Here is an 18258-nt window from a genome sequence, read left to right on the forward strand (position 1 = left end):
ATCCAAGGAGGGCCTACAGAAGCACCTAGATATTCTGTACAGTTTCTGTCAGACCTGGGCCCTAAATAACGCTAAGTTATTTAGTCTCCTCAACTTGTTAAACCGTCACACCATGCATTACCGGATTCAGCTGATGTGTAGCACTTAAGGAATGATTTGTACCAAATACAATGCTCTTAGTTTTAGAGATGTTCAGAACCAGTTTATTACTGGCCGCCCATTCCATAACAGACTGAAATTCTTTGTTAATGTCAAGTGTCAGTGTGCAGCGGGTAGGACGGAGTCAGGCGCAGGACACAGAACTGAGTAAAAACGTACCATTCCAAAACAGACTGCAACTCTTTGTTAATGTCAAGTGTCAGTGTGCAGCGGGTAGGACGGAGTCAGGCGCAGGACACAGAACTGAGTAAAAACGTACCATTCCAAAACAGACTGCAACTTTTTGTTAAGGGTTTCAGTGACTTCATTAGCTGTGGTAGCTGATGCGTATATGGTTGAATCATCACATGCTTTGTTAAATGCCAGTGGCGGGTCACTGGTAACAATAGAAAAGAGTAGAGGGCCTAGAGAGCTGCCCTGCAGTACACCCCACTTTATATGTTTGACATTAGAGATGCTTCCATTATAGAAAACCCTTTGAGTTCTATTAGATAGATAGCTCTGAATCCACATTAAGACAGAGGTTGAAAACCCATTGCACATACTTTTTTTAAACAACAGGTTATGGTCAATAATATCAAAGGCTGCATTGAAATCTAACAGGACAGCTCACACAATCTTCTTATTATCGATTTCCTTCAACCAATCATCAATCATTTGTGTCAGTGCATTACATGTTGAGTGCCCTTCTCTATAAGCATGCTAAAAGTCTGTTGTTAATTTGTTTACAGAGAAATAGCATTGTATTTGGTCAAACACAATTTTTTTCCAACAGTTTGCTAAGAGCTGGCAGCAAGCTTATAGGTCTGCTGTTAGAACCAGTAAAGGCCGGTTTACCACTCTTGGGTAGTGGAAAGACTTTGGCTTTTCTCCAGGCCTGAGGACAAAGATTTTCCTCTAGGCTCAGATTAAAGATATGACAGATAGGAGAGACTATAGAGTCAGCTACCTTCCTCTGTGGCTTTCCATCTAAGTTGTCAATGCCAGGAGGTTTGTCATTATTGATTGATAACAAAGATGAAAGATGGAGTTGAATTTGTCTTTCTGCCCTTCATGTTCCATCATTCTTTATTTCATTGATCTTGGCTTCATAATAAAGTTTCTTCTTCTTCTTTTTGTTGAGTTTAGTCTCATAATTTCTCAATATGCTGCAAGTCAGCCAGTCAGATGTGCCACTCATTTTGCCCCATCTCTTTCAACCATACAGTTTTTCAATTCCTCACAGAGCCTTACAACTTGTTGACGCCAGGGGTTCCCCTCGGGGAACGCCCCCCCCCCCCCCCCCCCCGTTCAGCTCAAACCGTGGCGCATGGAACGCAAAAATATTCTTAGAAATATTTAACCTCCACACATTAACAAGTCCAATAGCTCAAATGAAAGATAAACACCTTGTTCATCTACCCAGCATGTGTCAGATTTTTTAAATGTTTTACGACGAAAACACACCACATATTTATATTAGACCACCACCGAAACCAAGACAAGAGGCAGCCATTTTGTCCCAGAAAATATAAAATTATAAAAGCAGGATTAAAAAATAAATCATTCACTAACCTTTTGAAAATCTTCATCAGATGACAGTAATAGGACATGTTACACAGTACATTTTTTTTTCAATAATATGCCATTTATATCCATAAATGTCCATTTACATTGAATTCATGTTCAGAAAATACTCAAAAATGCCCGCAGAAAATGTAGGTAGCGCCGCAAGATAACGTAAATAGACATCATAAACTTTGACTAAATATACATGTTCTACATATAGTTAGAAAGATACACTGCTTCTTTATGCAACCGCTGTATTAGATTTATTTTTAACGTTACAGAAATCGCACACTATTCCATATGCTGAGACAGCGCTCAGTTCCAAGCTACATTTCCACGTAATGTTGGAGTCAACAGAAACACAGATTTCAGCATAAATATTCCCTTACCTTCGATGGTCTTCGTTCAGAATGTTCTGGAAGGGTTCATACTTACCCAATACATCGTTTGGTTTCAAGTCTTGCGTCTTTGTATTAGCTACTGCTAATAACATCAGCTGAAATGCACCCAAAATGTCCTCTGATCCGAAAAAGTTGCGCATCAAAACTTCAAAATTACATATTATATGTCGACTAAACAGGTCAAACTAAGTGCAGAACCAAGCTTTAGGATGTTATAGACATACAAAACAATTTTCAATTCAACCGGTCATTGTTTGTCCTTCTTCTGAGTGCTGGAACAAAGGAATGGCTGGGACCAATTCGCGCCCTAACGCACAGGTTTTTTCTCGCGGCACTTACTCAATTCACTCCCATAGGGCCAATTCTCGCGGGATTTGAACGATTAAACGCTCTACAGAATGAGGACATCTAGTGGAAGACATAGAACGTGTCCCCAGATCCATAGCTGGTTGGGAAGGGTGGGGGCGATGACGTCAAAGTTGTCCCAACTTTCATGACCACAAAACTAGTTTGGAAGAATGCCTGCCCTGTGAGTTCTGCTATACTTACAGACATAATTCCAACGGTTTTAGAAGCTTTAGAGTGTTTTCTATCCAATAATAATATTATATATTATATTATATGCATATATTAGCAATTTAGCAATTTTTGACAACATTTTTTTCAGTTTACTATGGGCACGCAATTTCTCCAAAGGGGGCAGTAGTCAGCCATATCTTTAACAGGATATTAACAGTTCTAACAGTCAGTTACTAAACAGGTGCATGTTTATCAATAATTGGAAGAAGAAAGTTCATAAATTCATCAAGTGTAGCGTTTGGATGGTCCTTATTAATCACATCAGACCAACATGTATTTTCAACATCATCCACATAAGAGCCAAAGCAAAATCTTTTCTATGATCTCTTATACGCTATTTTAGGCCCAGCTGTTGGAACTTTGGCTTTCCTGCATATAGCCACAATATTGTGATCCCTGCATCCAATGGGTACGTATACAGCTTTAGAACAAAGTTCTACAGTATTAGTAAAAATGTGATCGATACATGTGGATGATCTTGTTCTTGTAGTGTTTGTAAACACCCTGGTAGTTTGATTAATAACCTGAACCAGATGGTTACAGTAAGAAGCTTCCTCTTGAGCACACAGCTTAAATTAAAACCAGTCAATGTGCAGGTGTCACGACTCCCGCCGAAGTCGGCTCCTCTCCTGGTTCGGGCGGAGCTCAGCGGTCGACGTCACCGATCTTCTAGCCATCGTCGCTCCACTTTTCATTTTCCATTTGTTTGGACTTGTTTTCCTACACACCTGGTTTACATCCCCTCATCAATCTACATGTATATTATCCTCTGTTCCCCCCCATGTCTGTGTGTGTAATTGTTCGTTACGTTTATTGTGTGATGCGTCAGGCTGTTTTTTTTGTGGTTTTATATTGTTGTACATTATTTTTGTGTGACCAGTTCTCTATTCTCGTTTGCCTTTGGCTGGAGTGTTGTGACGCTGTTGCGTCCGACTGATTTGCTTCTGCCAATTATAGTGTGCCTGTTCACTCATCTCTGCTCTCCTGCACCTGACTCCAGTTGACCAGTTGCGCACACAGTCTGACATCAGGTCCCCAAGAAAGTAGACCTTTCTGTTTACATCACATACACTATCAAGCATTTCACACATATTATTTAGATACTGACTGTTAGCACTTGGTGGCCCATAGAAACACCCCAAAAGAAAAGGCTTTAGAGGTGCCAAGTGAACCAGCAACCACAACACTTCAATAACACTTGACATGAGATCTTCTCTAAGCATTACAGGGATATGGCTCTGAATATATACAGCAACACCTCCCCTATAAACATGTATATCTCTTCTATAGATGTTATGTCCTTGTATTGCTACTGATGTATCATCAAATAAATGATCTAAGTGAGTCTCAGAAATAGCTAATATATGAAAGTTTTCTGATGTTATCAAGTTTTTGATTTCATGAACCTTATTTCTAAGGCTACATATATTGATATGGGCTATTTTCAGCCCTTTCCAGGGTAGCTTATCAGAGGAAGACATAATACTGAAAAGAGCAAACAAAGCAAGACAAAAAAAATACATACATTCAGCAGTCCATTAATCAATTGGTGTGTGTGTGTTTGTATGTCTGTGCTGTGGGGTTGAAGCTACGAACCCAAAGGCTTGGCTCTCTCATCCCTTCCGAGCTTCTGGGAGGGAGGGTAGACAATGAGCCTGTCATAGCGGATATAAGCAATGTCCCACGCGCTCTGGCAGCTTTCATGGCTGGTATCAGTTCTTTCCTCTTCTGGCACACAGATTTTGGATAGTCCTCATAGAGGAAGATATACGTTCCTCTCAAGTTCTCGGCTCTTTTCAGAACAGCTACCTTGTCCTTGAACTCAGAAACTTGACCACTATTGGCCTGGGCCTGTCACCTGGGCGGCCGGTGGTGCGTCTTCCAGTCCTGCTAGCTCCACCTCAATATTTCTGTGGTCTGCCTTCAATTTCTCAGAGATCATTTCCCTCACTTAGTCCTCAGACTCCATCCAGGTCTCATGTGGAGAATCAGAAATTTAATCCACAACCATGTTGTTCTACCTTGATTGTTCCTCGAGATTCCCTGTTATCATGGATTCACTCACAGAACTGATGTCCTCTCTCAATGACTTACAGATTGCTGTCATATTTCCGTTCTCCTGTTTCAACTCCATCGAGCTGGCCCAGGGAGAACTGCAAATTGTTCTTCAGTTCCTGGACGTCTCTGGTCAGGTCGTCCATTCTTTTATTAGTAGAATCCACGAGTATTTGGACAAAACACTTAACTTTTTTCTTGTTGCTGTAACAACTGCTCGTGTGTCTCTTTTTGTTTGGTAAAACAAATCTTCACGTGATAGAGATACACCACTGTCCTCAACGGTACTCCCGCCGGCTTTGGTCTTTGTCAGGGAAGCTAGCAACGTAGGTTACGCTGTTACTCCTCGCAGTTCCAGACAGGGCAGGTCATGGGGAAAATTGAAAAAAAACAAACAGCAGGGATATAGACCGCTGCGAACCCGGGAAAATCAGTGGTCCCAGCCACAATGGCTAACCGCGTCGCGGGCTGCGTTCAAGAAAACCCCACTAGCTTGATATGCAGCGGCGCCAAGTAGCTCCTCGGACCCGTCCTTGGTCGGCCGGATCACTGGACAGAGACCAGCAGTCCCAGCAACTGATGCCAACTGTGTCGCAGGATCCAAACTAAGAAGCTAGCTAGCTACTAAGAACTTTCCAATACACTTTCAAAACAACAAACCTTTCAAAACAACAAAACCAAGCTCTTCCTTGTTCCGCGTTCAGCAGGATCTACATCTAGGATTACAGGGACTCTCCACAACTATTTTCAATGTGCGGGACAAAACTGAGGCTATGATTAAGAAGTTGGAGCTCTTCACTGTCTGAGTTATCAAGGACAACACACAGGTCTTTCCGTCATTGTATGATAATTTGTGTGAAAATGAACACAAGCTTACGGACAATGTCAAATGTGATATGGCGAAGCGTGTGTTGGGTGCGCAATTACACAGATACTTTCCCAAAACAGATGACACAAACAACTGGATTCATTATCCCTTTCATGCCCTGCCTTCAGTCCACTTACCGATATCTGAACAAGAGAGACTCACCAAAATGGAAACAAGCGGTTATGTGAAAATTGAATTTAATCAGAAGCTGCTGTCAGATTTCTGGATTGGGCTGCCCTCAGAGTATCCTACCCTTGGCAAATCATGCTGTTAAGACACTAATGCCCTTTGCAACCACGTACCTATGTGAGAGTGGATTCTCGGCCCTCACTAGCATGAAAACTAAATACAGGCACAGACTGTGTGTGGAAAATGATTTAAGACTGAGAGGTCTCTCCAATACAACCCAACATTGTAGAGTTATGGGCTTCTTTTCCAGCATATCCTTCTCGTGACCTTGTGGTGAGTTATTCATAATTTTCGAAGAACAAATAAGGTTTTATATGTAAGATTGCTAAATAAAGAGCTAAATGATTGATTATTATTATATTATTATTTGTGCCCTTGTCCTATAAGAGCTCTTTGTCACTTTCCACGAGCCGGTTGTGACAAAAACATACACCCATTCTTATGTTTAATAAATGTATCATATAATTTATAATATATATATAATATAAGGCTTACAATGACGGCAAAAAACAATATTTGTGATTGCGCTGACTCTGGTGCTAGAGAGAGAATGCAGCTGGAGGTTGAATGTTTGAAGGGGTACGGGACTATAAAAAGTTTGGGAACCACTGTCCAGAGCACACAAAAAAATGACACACTCGGCCTAAACATCTGCACAACAGTAAACTTCCACAAAGCTGTGAACAATCTGAGAGACAAGGCAAGAAGGGACTTCTATGCCATCAAAAGGAACATAAAATTTGACATACCAATTAGGATCTGGCTAAAAATACTTGAATCTGTCATAGAGCCCTTTATGGTTGTCAGGTCTGGGGTCCGCTCACCAACCAAGAATTCACAAAACCCATATTTATTTTATTGTCCCTTTTGGACTTTGATGTTACAACACTGTACAGTATATAGACATAATATGACATTTGAAATGTCTCTAATCCTTTAAAATGTTTCTGAGTGTAATGTTTACTGTTGATTTCTTGACGTCTGTCTATTATCTATTTCACTTGCTTTGGCAATGTTAGCATATGTTTCCCATGCTAACAAAGCCCTTCAATTGAATTTAGTAATAGATAGCGATTTGTTGTTACTGCTGTTACTCCTCATATCCTTCCCTCCATCACACCTCTTTATTACTTATCCTTCTATTGCTCCCTCCCTCCCTCCATCCCTCCTTCACACCCCTCTCCCCAATCTGAGGGTGGCACTTCCTCTGTTATTATTCACAATCTCCAAACCTCATCAGCAGCAGTCTAATAACTCATCAGCAGTCTAATACCTCATCAGCAGTCTAATACCTCATCAGCAGCCCAATACCTCATTAGAACGCTGATACCTCATCAGCAGCTTAATAGCTCATCAGCAGTCCAATACCTCATCAGCAGCCCAATATCTCATTAGAACGCTGATACCTTATCAGCAGCTTAATATCTCATCAGCAGTCTAATACCTCATCAGCAGTCTAATACCTCATCAGCACTATAATACCTCATCAGCAGTCTAATACCTCATCAGCAGCCAAAAACCTCATTAGAATGCTGATACCTGATAAGCAGTCTAATACCTCATCAGAAGCACAAAACCTCATTAGAATGCTGATACCTCATCAGCAGTCTAATACCTCATCAGCAGCATAATACCTCATCAGCAGCATAATACCTCATCAGCAGCTTAATACCTCATCAGCAGCATAATACCTCATCAGCAGTCCAATACCTCATCAGCAGTCTAATACCTCATCAGCAGTCTAATACCTCATCACCAGCCCCATACCTCATCAGCAGTCTAATACCTCATCAGCAGCCCTATACCTCATCAGCAGTCTAATACCTCATCAGAAGCACAAAACCTCATTAGAATGCTGATACCTCATCAGCAGTCTAATACCTCATCAGCAGCATAATACCTAATCAGCAGCTTAATACCTCATCAGCAGTCCAATACCTCATCAGCAGCCCAAAACCTCATTAGAACACTGATACCTCATCAGCAGCCCCATACCTCATCAGTAGTCCAATACCTCATCAGCAGTCTAATACCTCATCAGCAGCCCAAAACCTCATTAGAACGCTGATACCTCATCAGCAGCCACATACCTCATCTTCAGCCCAAAACCTAAATCAGCAGACTAATACCTCATCAGCAGTCTAATACATCATCAGCAGTCTAATACCTCATCAGCAGTCTAATACCTCATCAGCAGCATAATACCTCCTCAGCAGCATAATACCTCATCAGCAGTCCATTACCTCATCAGCAGCCTAATACCTCATTAACAGCCCAATACCTCATCTGCAGTCTAATACCTCATCAGCAGCCCTATACCTCATCAGCAGTCTAATACCTCATCAGCAGCCCAATACCTCATCAGCAGTCTAATACCTCATCAGCAGCCCTATACCTCATCAGCAGTCTAATACCTCATCAGCAGTCTAATACCTCATCAGCAGCTCAATACCTCATCAGCAGTCCAATACCTCATCAGCAGTCCAATACCTCATCAGCAGTCTAATACCTCATCAGCCGTCCAATACCTCATCAGCAGTCTAATACCTCATCAGCAGTCTAATACCTCATCAGCAGCCTAATACCTTATCAGCAGCCTAATACCTCATCAACATCATAATACCTCATCAGCAGTCCAATACCTCATCAGCACCCTAATACCTCATCAGCACCCTAATTCAGTTGTATCACTTCATTCTGCCAGGGTGAAAAAGCAGGCAGGGAGGGAGAGTGAGTGAGCACCAAGTCTTATTAAAAACCTTAATTGAAAACTAGCCAACATGCAAACAGACCCTAATTATTTTCTTCCCATATTTGTACTGTTCTTCCGGTGATAAATTGAAATGGGCTACAATGGCCCTCGGGAATTCAAACCTTCCATATCTAAACCCCCTTTTCTGCTCTCTGTCAATTGCTTAATGGCCAGTAACAGTATTTGTGGCATTCTGGGTAATACCTTTTTCATCAAGGCTTTAATCCAACGTTTGTCTCTCTCTCTCTTTATTCCCAGTTTGAGCTATAAGGCGTAGTTCCATCTGGATGGAAACAAGGAGAATGAGAAAAAAGAAAAGAGGCAGAGATGTACAGTGTGATAGAGTATGTCTTGTACAGGAGAACTCAACCCCACTCATATAGAGACAATGAGATCCGATGTCCGGGTTTCCTTTGGTTAGGGTATAACTAATACTGTCTATGGTTAGCATGTCATTAATACTGTCTATGGTTAGTATATCATTAGTACTGTCTGTGGTTAGTATATCACTAGTACTATCTGTGGTTAGTATATCATTAGTACTGTCTATGGTTAGTATATCATTAGTACTGTCTGTGGTTAGTATATCATTAGTACTGTCTGTGGTTAGTATATCATTAGTACTGTCTGTGGTTAGTATATCATTAGTACTGTCTATGGTTAGTATATCATTAGTACTATCTGTGGTTAGTATATCATTAGTACTGTCTGTGGTTAGTATATCATTAGTACTGTCTATGGTTAGTATATCATTAGTACTGTCTATGGTTAGTATATCATTAGTACTATCTGTGGTTAGTATATCATTAGTACTGTCTGTGGTTAGTATATCATTAGTACTGTCTATGGTTAGTATATCATTGGTACTGTCTATGGTTAGTATATCATTAGTACTGTCTATGGTTAGTATATCATTAGTACTGTCTGTGGTTAGTATATCATTAGTACTGTCTATGGTTAGTATATCATTAGTACTGTCTATGGTTAGTATATAATTAATACTGTATATGGTTAGTATATCATTAGTACTTTCTGGTTAGTATATCATTAGTACTGTCTATGGTTAGTATATCATCAATACTGTCTATGGTTAGTATATCATTCCTTTACAAACCCAATAGATGACTCCCACCAGGCACGTTCGCACGCGCGCGCACACACACACACACACACACACACACACACACACACACACACACGGGGGGGGGGGGGGCAGCCAGCCAGTGTTCCCCCTTGTATTGGTTTCTGTGCTGCCGCCATTAGAATGAGTAACCGTCAGAGCCCCACACTGGGGGAAGAACAGCAGTAATGAAAACGCCTGTAATCCTTTAACTATTACCAGCACAGCTAGAAAGGCCTTGAGATGCCAATGATGAGGTCAGCCAAAAATGGATGGGGAATCCCCTGCTTTGACAAATGCACAAGCAAAAATACATCATCTGCAGGTAATGCATTCTATAAAGAAGTCATATCAGTCAGAATCTAGTTGATGTTTAAGGGCTAGAGAGAGAGAGAGAGAGGGGGCAATGGTTATTTCTAGAGGGAGATGCCAATCCAGGTGAGAGAGAGGCAGAGAGAGAACAAGTCAGTGAGGGAGTGATGGAGGGGTTGGGGGGTGTGGTGAGGTCATGAAGAGGCAGGCTGACTATGACAAGTTAACTGTGGCTAATTTAAGCTTGTAAATAAACCCCTAATCATGTGACAGAGAGGAGAGAGAGAGAGGCTGGAGAAGTGAAGAAAGGAAGGAAGGAAGGAAGGAAGGAAGGAAGGAAGGAAGGAAGGAAGGAAGGAAGGAAGGAAGGAAGGAAGGAAGGAAGGAAGACTGATCTGTTCTGTACTTATAATGTACTGTATAGCGCATGAATACATTTGTGTTGTTTTGTGTAGGGAGATTTGTCGTTGACAAGAAAAGAGCAAGCTGATGTGTTTGTTTATTCTTTCCTGCTACACACTCTTGATGTCCCTCTACCCTTCCCACACATCTCCTTCCTGTTACACACTCTTGATGTCCCTCTACCCTTCCCACACATCTCCTTCCTGCTACACACTCTTGATGTCCCTCTACCCTTCCCACACATCTCCTTCCTGCTACACACTCTTGATGTCCCTCTACCCTTCCCACACATCTCCTTCCTGCTACACACTCTTGATGTCCCTCTGCCCTTCCCACACATCTCCTTCCTGCTACACACTCTTGATGTCCCTCTACCCTTCCCACACATCTCCTTCCTGTTACATACTCTTGATGTCCCTCTACCCTTCCCACACATCTCCTTCTTGCTACACACTCTTGATGTCCCTCTACCCTTCCCACACATCTCCTTCCTGCTACACACTCTTGATGTCCCTCTACCCTTCCCACACATCTCCTTCCTGCTACACACTCTTGATGTCCCTCTGCCCTTCCCACACATCTCCTTCCTGCTACACACTCTTGATGTCCCTCTACCCTTCCCACACATCTCCTTCCTGCTACACACTCTTGATGTCCCTCTACCCTTCCCACACATCTCCTTCCTGGTACACACTCTTGATGTCCCTCTTCCCTTCCCACACATCTCCTTCCTGCTACACACTCTTGATGTCCCTCTACCCTTCCCACACATCTCCTTCCTGTTACACACTCTTGATGTCCCTCTACCCTTCCCACACATCTCCTTCCTGCTACACACTCTTGATGTCCCTCTACCCTTCCCACACATCTCCTTCCTGCTACACACTCTTGATGTCCCTCTACCCTTCCCACACATCTCCTTCCTGCTACACACTCTTGATGTCCCTCTACCCTTCCCACACATCTCCTTCCTGCTACACACTCTTGATGTCCCTCTACCCTTCCCACACATCTCCTTCCTGCTACACACTCTTGATGTCCCTCTACCCTTCCCACACATCTCCTTCCTGCTACACACTCTTGATGTCCCTCTACCCTTCCCACACATCTCCTTCCTGCTACACACTATTGATGTCCCTCTTCCCTTCCCACACATCTCCTTCCTGCTACACACTCTTGATGTCCCTCTACCCTTCCCACACATCTCCTTCCTGTTACATACTCTTGATGTCCCTCTACCCTTCCCACACATCTCCTTCTTGCTACACACTCTTGATGTCCCTCTACCCTTCCCACACATCTCCTTCCTGCTACACACTCTTGATGTCCCTCTACCCTTCCCACACATCTCCTTCCTGCTACACACTCTTGATGTCCCTCTGCCCTTCCCACACATCTCCTTCCTGCTACACACTCTTGATGTCCCTCTACCCTTCCCACACATCTCCTTCCTGCTACACACTCTTGATGTCCCTCTACCCTTCCCACACATCTCCTTCCTGGTACACACTATTGATGTCCCTCTTCCCTTCCCACACATCTCCTTCCTGCTACACACTCTTGATGTCCCTCTACCCTTCCCACACATCTCCTTCCTGTTACACACTCTTGATGTCCCTCTACCCTTCCCACACATCTCCTTCCTGCTACACACTCTTGATGTCCCTCTACCCTTCCCACACATCTCCTTCCTGCTACACACTCTTGATGTCCCTCTACCCTTCCCACACATCTCCTTCCTGCTACACACTCTTGATGTCCCTCTACCCTTCCCACACATCTCCTTCCTGCTACACACTCTTGATGTCCCTCTACCCTTCCCACACATCTCCTTCCTGCTACACACTCTTGATGTCCCTCTACCCTTCCCACACATCTCCTTCCTGCTACACACTATTGATGTCCCTCTTCCCTTCCCACACATCTCCTTCCTGCTACACACTCTTGATGTCCCTCTACCCTTCCCACACATCTCCTTCCTGCTACACACTCTTGATGTCCCTCTACCCTTCCCACACATCTCCTTCCTGCTACACACTCTTGATGTCCCTCTACCCTTCCCACACATCTCCTTCCTGCTACACACTCTTGATGTCCCTCTACCCTTCCCACACATCTCCTTCTTGCTACACACTCTTGATGTCCCTCTACCCTTCCCACACATCTCCTTCCTGCTACACACTCCTGATGTCCCTCTACCCTTCCCACACATCTCCTTCTTGCTACATACTCTTGATGTCCCAGCACAGTCATGGGTCCCCTCTACCCTTCCCACACATCTCCTTCCTGCTACATACTCTTGATGTCCCAGCACAGTCACGGCCCCCCACTACCCTTCCCACACATCTCCTTGCTGTTACACACTCTTGATGTCCCAGCACAGTCACGGCCCCCCACTACCCTTCCCACACATCTCCTTCCTGCTACACACTCTTGATGTCCCTCTACCCTTCCCACACATCTCCTTCCTGCTACACACTCTTGATGTCCCAGCACAGTCATGGCTTCCCTCTTCCCTTCCCACACATCTCCTTGCTGTTACACACTCTTAATGTCCCAGCACAGTCACGGCCCCCCACTACCCTTCCCACACATCTCCTTCCTGCTACACACTCCTGATGTCCCTCTACCCTTCCCACACATCTCCTTCCTGCTACACACTCTTGATGTCCCAGCACAGTCATGGCTTCCCTCTTCCCTTCCCACACATCTCCTTCCTGCTACACACTCTTGATGTCCCTCTACCCTTCCCACACATCTCCTTCCTGCTACACACTATTGATGTCCCTCTTCCCTTCCCACACATCTCCTTCCTGCTACACACTCTTGATGTCCCTCTACCCTTCCCACACATCTCCTTCCTGCTACACACTCTTGATGTCCCTCTACCCTTCCCACACATCTCCTTCCTGCTACACACTCTTGATGTCCCTCTACCCTTCCCACACATCTCCTTCCTGCTACACACTCTTGATGTCCCTCTACCCTTCCCACACATCTCCTTCCTGCTACACACTATTGATGTCCCTCTTCCCTTCCCACACATCTCCTTCCTGCTACACACTCTTGATGTCCCTCTACCCTTCCCACACATCTCCTTCCTGCTACACACTCTTGATGTCCCTCTACCCTTCCCACACATCTCCTTCCTGCTACACACTCTTGATGTCCCTCTACCCTTCCCACACATCTCCTTCCTGCTACACACTCTTGATGTCCCTCTACCCTTCCCACACATCTCCTTCTTGCTACACACTCTTGATGTCCCTCTACCCTTCCCACACATCTCCTTCCTGCTACACACTCCTGATGTCCCTCTACCCTTCCCACACATCTCCTTCTTGCTACATACTCTTGATGTCCCAGCACAGTCATGGGTCCCCTCTACCCTTCCCACACATCTCCTTCCTGCTACATACTCTTGATGTCCCAGCACAGTCACGGCCCCCCACTACCCTTCCCACACATCTCCTTGCTGTTACACACTCTTGATGTCCCAGCACAGTCACGGCCCCCCACTACCCTTCCCACACATCTCCTTCCTGCTACACACTCTTGATGTCCCTCTACCCTTCCCACACATCTCCTTCCTGCTACACACTCTTGATGTCCCAGCACAGTCATGGCTTCCCTCTTCCCTTCCCACACATCTCCTTGCTGTTACACACTCTTAATGTCCCAGCACAGTCACGGCCCCCCACTACCCTTCCCACACATCTCCTTCCTGCTACACACTCCTGATGTCCCTCTACCCTTCCCACACATCTCCTTCCTGCTACACACTCTTGATGTCCCAGCACAGTCATGGCTTCCCTCTTCCCTTCCCACACATCTCCTTCCTGCTACACACTCTTGATGTCCCTCTACCCTTCCCACACATCTCCTTCCTGCTACACACTCTTGATGTCCCAGCACAGTCATGGGTCCCCTCTACCCTTCCCACACATCTCCTTCCTGATACACACTCTTGATGTCCCAGCACAGTCACGGCTCCCACATAGCGCCTTCCGGCTAAACACTCATCTTCATAGATCATCATCGATCAAGGGTGGGACCATCCATTTTAGAGGACAGTCTAATCTCTTTCTCTGTCTTTCTCCCTCTCTTTCTCACTCTTACTCCCCATTTCCCTATCTCTCCTTTGCCTTTTCTCTCTCTCTCTCTCCCTCTCTCTCCCTAGCCCACTCTCATTCTCTCTCTTGTTGTCTCTTTGAGTGCATCTCTTTCCATATTCCTGCGCCTGTACTTAAATCAAATCAGCATATTAAAAACATAAAACATTTTTTACATGGACTGCGTCTCCATCCACTGTATCTGCCGATGTCGGCCCTCTGAATCTGAGGTGAAAGATGGCCGTTGTACAGCTACATTCTCAAAATCGATCCGCTCAACCAAAAAATTACGAACAGTTTGGCACCAAAATGATCCCAGCTACTGAGAGATGAGACTCTCACGAATACAATGGTGTTCTCCGGTCTACGACCTCTACAGGCTGAAGTCGATGCCGTCCATGTGCCAAGTTCTGTACCCACTGGATACAGACGTCAATTCAACTTCTATTCCACATTGTTTCAACGTAATTGTATTGAAATAATGTGAAAACAACATTGATTCAAGCAGTGGTTGCCCAGAGGGTAGTGTCCGGAAGGTTCGGGCTAGACACTTCCTTTAAATGTACTTTTGACCATCTGTTCGGTATGAATCTGTTATTCAATTCATTTCTAGGGCAGTACGATTAACTTCACTGTTTTCTCAAATAATTTGTAAATATACACTACCGTTCAAAAGTTTGGGGTCACTTAAAAAAATGTCCTTGTTTTTGAAAGAAAACAAAATGTGTCCATTTAAAATAACATCAAATTGATCAGAAATACAGTGTAGACATTGTTAATGTTGTAAATGACTGTTGTAGCTGGAAACGGCACATTTTTTACGGAATATCTACATAGGCGTACAGAGGCCCATTATCAGAAACTATCACTCCTGTGTTCCATTGGCACGTTGTGTTAGCTAATCCAAGTTTATCATTTTAAAAAGGCTAATGTATTATTAGAAAACCCTTTTGCAATTATGTTAGCACAGCTGAAAACTGTTGTTCGTATTAAAGAAGGAATAAAACTGGCCTTCTTTCATCTAGTTTAGCATCTGGAGCATCAGCATTTGTGAGTTCAATTACAGGCTCAAAATGGCCAGAAACAAAGAACTTTCTTCTGAAACTCGTCAGTCTTTTCTTGTTCTGAGAAATGAAGGCTATTCCATGTGAGAAATTGCCAAGAAACTGAAGATCTCGTACAACGCTGTGTACTACATTACATTATAGGGTCTAGTTTGAGAAACAGACGCCTCACAAGTCCTCAACTGGCAGCTTCATTAAATACTGTAGTGTCCGCAAAACACCAGTCTCACCGTCAACAGTGAAGAGGTGATTCCGGGATGCTGGTCTTCTAGGCAGAGTTCCTCTGTCCAGTGTCTGTGTTCTTTTGCCCATCTTAATCTTTTATTTTTATTGGCCAGTCTGAGATATGGGTTTTTCTTTGCAACTCTACCTAGAAGGCCAGCATCCCGGAGTCACCTTTTCACTGTTGACGTTGAGACTGGTGTTCTGCCTAGAAGGCCAGCATCCTGGAGTCACCTCTTCACTGTTGACGTTGAGACTGGTGTTCTGCATAGAAGGCCAGCATCCCGGAGTCACCTCTTCACTGTTGACGTTGAGACTGATGCTTTGCGGGTACTATTTAATGAAGCTGCCAGTTGAGGACTTGTGAGGTGTTTCTCAAACTGGACACTGTAATGTACATGTCAATCTTGCTCAGTTGTTCACCATTGGAACACAGGAGTGATAGTTTCTGATAATGGGCCTCTGTACGCCTGTGTTAAAAAAATCAGCCGTTTCCAGCTACAAAAGTTATTTACAACATTAACAATGTATACACTGTATTTCTGATCAATTTGATACCATTATAAATGGACACATTTTTTGTGTTGCTTTTCTTTCTAAGTGACTCCAAACCATTCTACGGTAGTGTACATTTTTTTAGCCCTACGGGGGGGCCTTAAAATTCATATTCAAATTCAATTTCATAAAGCTAAATGGTCCTTGGTAGGACCGTCTTAAAACAATCCCACCCCCCAAAAAAATTATTAGAATCGAGACAGGTGTTACAATATCTGCAGGAAAACATGGATGCTGTTGGCATGTGGATAACCCCACCGCACCCTTTCAGTGATCTTAGTGCAGACAGATCACTCATCTGGAGTCTAAGTGAGGCAAGATCTGATACCCAGATAGAGCCTAGGGGAAGATAAGCAGCCAAGCGTTAGCCGAAAGCAGACATGATGTGAGGACAGAATGGAGGCAGCTCTACTTTAGTCTGATGCAGCTCAAATCAAATTAAACACCTTTGAAAAATATCAATGTCGACAAAAAGCGCGGCGACAGCATAGCAATAAAATGATATTACAGCCATCTCTCTCTCTCTCTCTCTCCTGTCTCTCTCTCTCTCCTGTCTCTCTCTCTCTCTCCTATCTCTCTCTCTCTCCTGTCTCTCTCTCTCTGTCTCTCTGTCTCTCTCTCTCTCTATGTCTCTCTACTGTCTCTCTCTCTCTCCTGTCTCTCTCTCTCTCGTCTCTCTCTCTCCTGTCTCTCTCTCTCTCCTGTCTCTCTCCTTTCTCTCTCTCTCTCTCCTGTCTCTCTCTCTCTCTCTCTCTGTCTCTCTCTCTCTCTCTCTCTCCTGTCTCTCTCTCTGTCTCTGTCTCTCTCTCTCTCTCTCCTGTCTCTCTCTCTCTCTCTCTGTCTCTCTGTCTCTCTCTCTGTCTCTCTCTCTGTCTCTCTCTCTCTGTCTCTCTCTCTGTCTCTCTCTCTCTCTGTATCTCTCTCTGTCTATCTCTCTCTATCTCTTCCTCTCTGTCTCTCTCTCTCTTCCTCCCTCTCTCTCTCTTCCTCTCTGTCTCTCTCTCTCTCTGTCTCTCTCTCTCTCTCTTTCTGTCTCTCTCTCTCTCAATTCAATTCAATTCAATTCAAGGGCTTTATTGGCATGGGAAACATGTGGTAACATTGCCAAGGCAAGTGAGGTAGACAACATACAAAGTGAATATATAAAGTGAAAAACAACAAAAATTAACAGTAAACATTACACATACAGAGGTTTCAAAACAGTAAAGACATTACAAATGTCATATTATATATATATATATATATATATATACAGTGTTTTAACAATGTACAAATGGTTAAAGGACACAAGATAAAATAAATAAGCATAAATATGGGTTGTATTTACAATGGTGTGTGTTCTTCACTGGTTGCCCTTTTCTCGTGGCAACAGGTCACAAATCTTGCTGCTGAGATGGCACACTGTGGAATTTCACCCAGTAGATATGGGAGTTTTTCAAAATTGGATTTGTTTTCGAATTCTTTGTGGATCTGTGTAATCTGAGGGAAATATGTCTCTCTAATATGGTCATACATTGGGCAGGAGGTTAGGAAGTGCAGCTCAGTTTCCACCGCATTTTGTGGGCAGTGAGCACATAGCCTGTCTTCTCTTGAGAGCCATGTCTGCCTACGGCGGCCTTTCTCAATAGCAAGGCTATGCTCACTGAGTCTGTACATAGTCAAAGCTTTCCTTAATTTTGGGTCAGTCACAGTGGTCAGGTATTCTGCCGCTGTGTACTCTCTGTTTAGGGCCAAATAGCATTCTAGTTTGCTCTGTTTTTTTTGTTAATTCTTTCCAATGTGTCAAGTAATTCTCTTTTTGTTTTCTCATGAATTGGTTGGGTCTAATTGTGCTGTTGTCCTGGGGCTCTGTAGGATGTGTTTGTGTTTGTGAACAGAGCCCCAGGACCAGCTTGCTTAGGGGACTCTTCTCCAGGTTCA

At 43.8% G+C, this 18258-nt stretch overlaps 1 protein-coding gene across 9 annotated transcripts in view; it reads right to left on the minus strand.

Moving 5' to 3' along the window:
- LOC110508063 (muscleblind-like protein 1) overlaps window positions 1-18258 on the minus strand; it is a 180248-nt gene that overhangs the window by 76970 nt on the left and 85020 nt on the right. Inside the window, exon 1 of one of the 9 annotated variants that reach the window (XM_036965212.1) lies at window positions 8756-8920. The exons of the other annotated variants lie outside the window; for them this stretch is intronic. Coding sequence (XP_036821107.1) covers window positions 8756-8764 — 9 coding nt within the window. The 5' untranslated portion in view covers window positions 8765-8920. Of the gene's footprint in view, window positions 1-8755; window positions 8921-18258 lie in introns of those variants that run through there. 9 annotated transcript variants of the gene reach the window in all.

The sequence above is a fragment of the Oncorhynchus mykiss genome, chromosome 27 (genome assembly GCF_013265735.2).
Source record: "Oncorhynchus mykiss isolate Arlee chromosome 27, USDA_OmykA_1.1, whole genome shotgun sequence".
NCBI classification, from domain to species: Eukaryota; Metazoa; Chordata; class Actinopteri; order Salmoniformes; family Salmonidae; genus Oncorhynchus; species Oncorhynchus mykiss.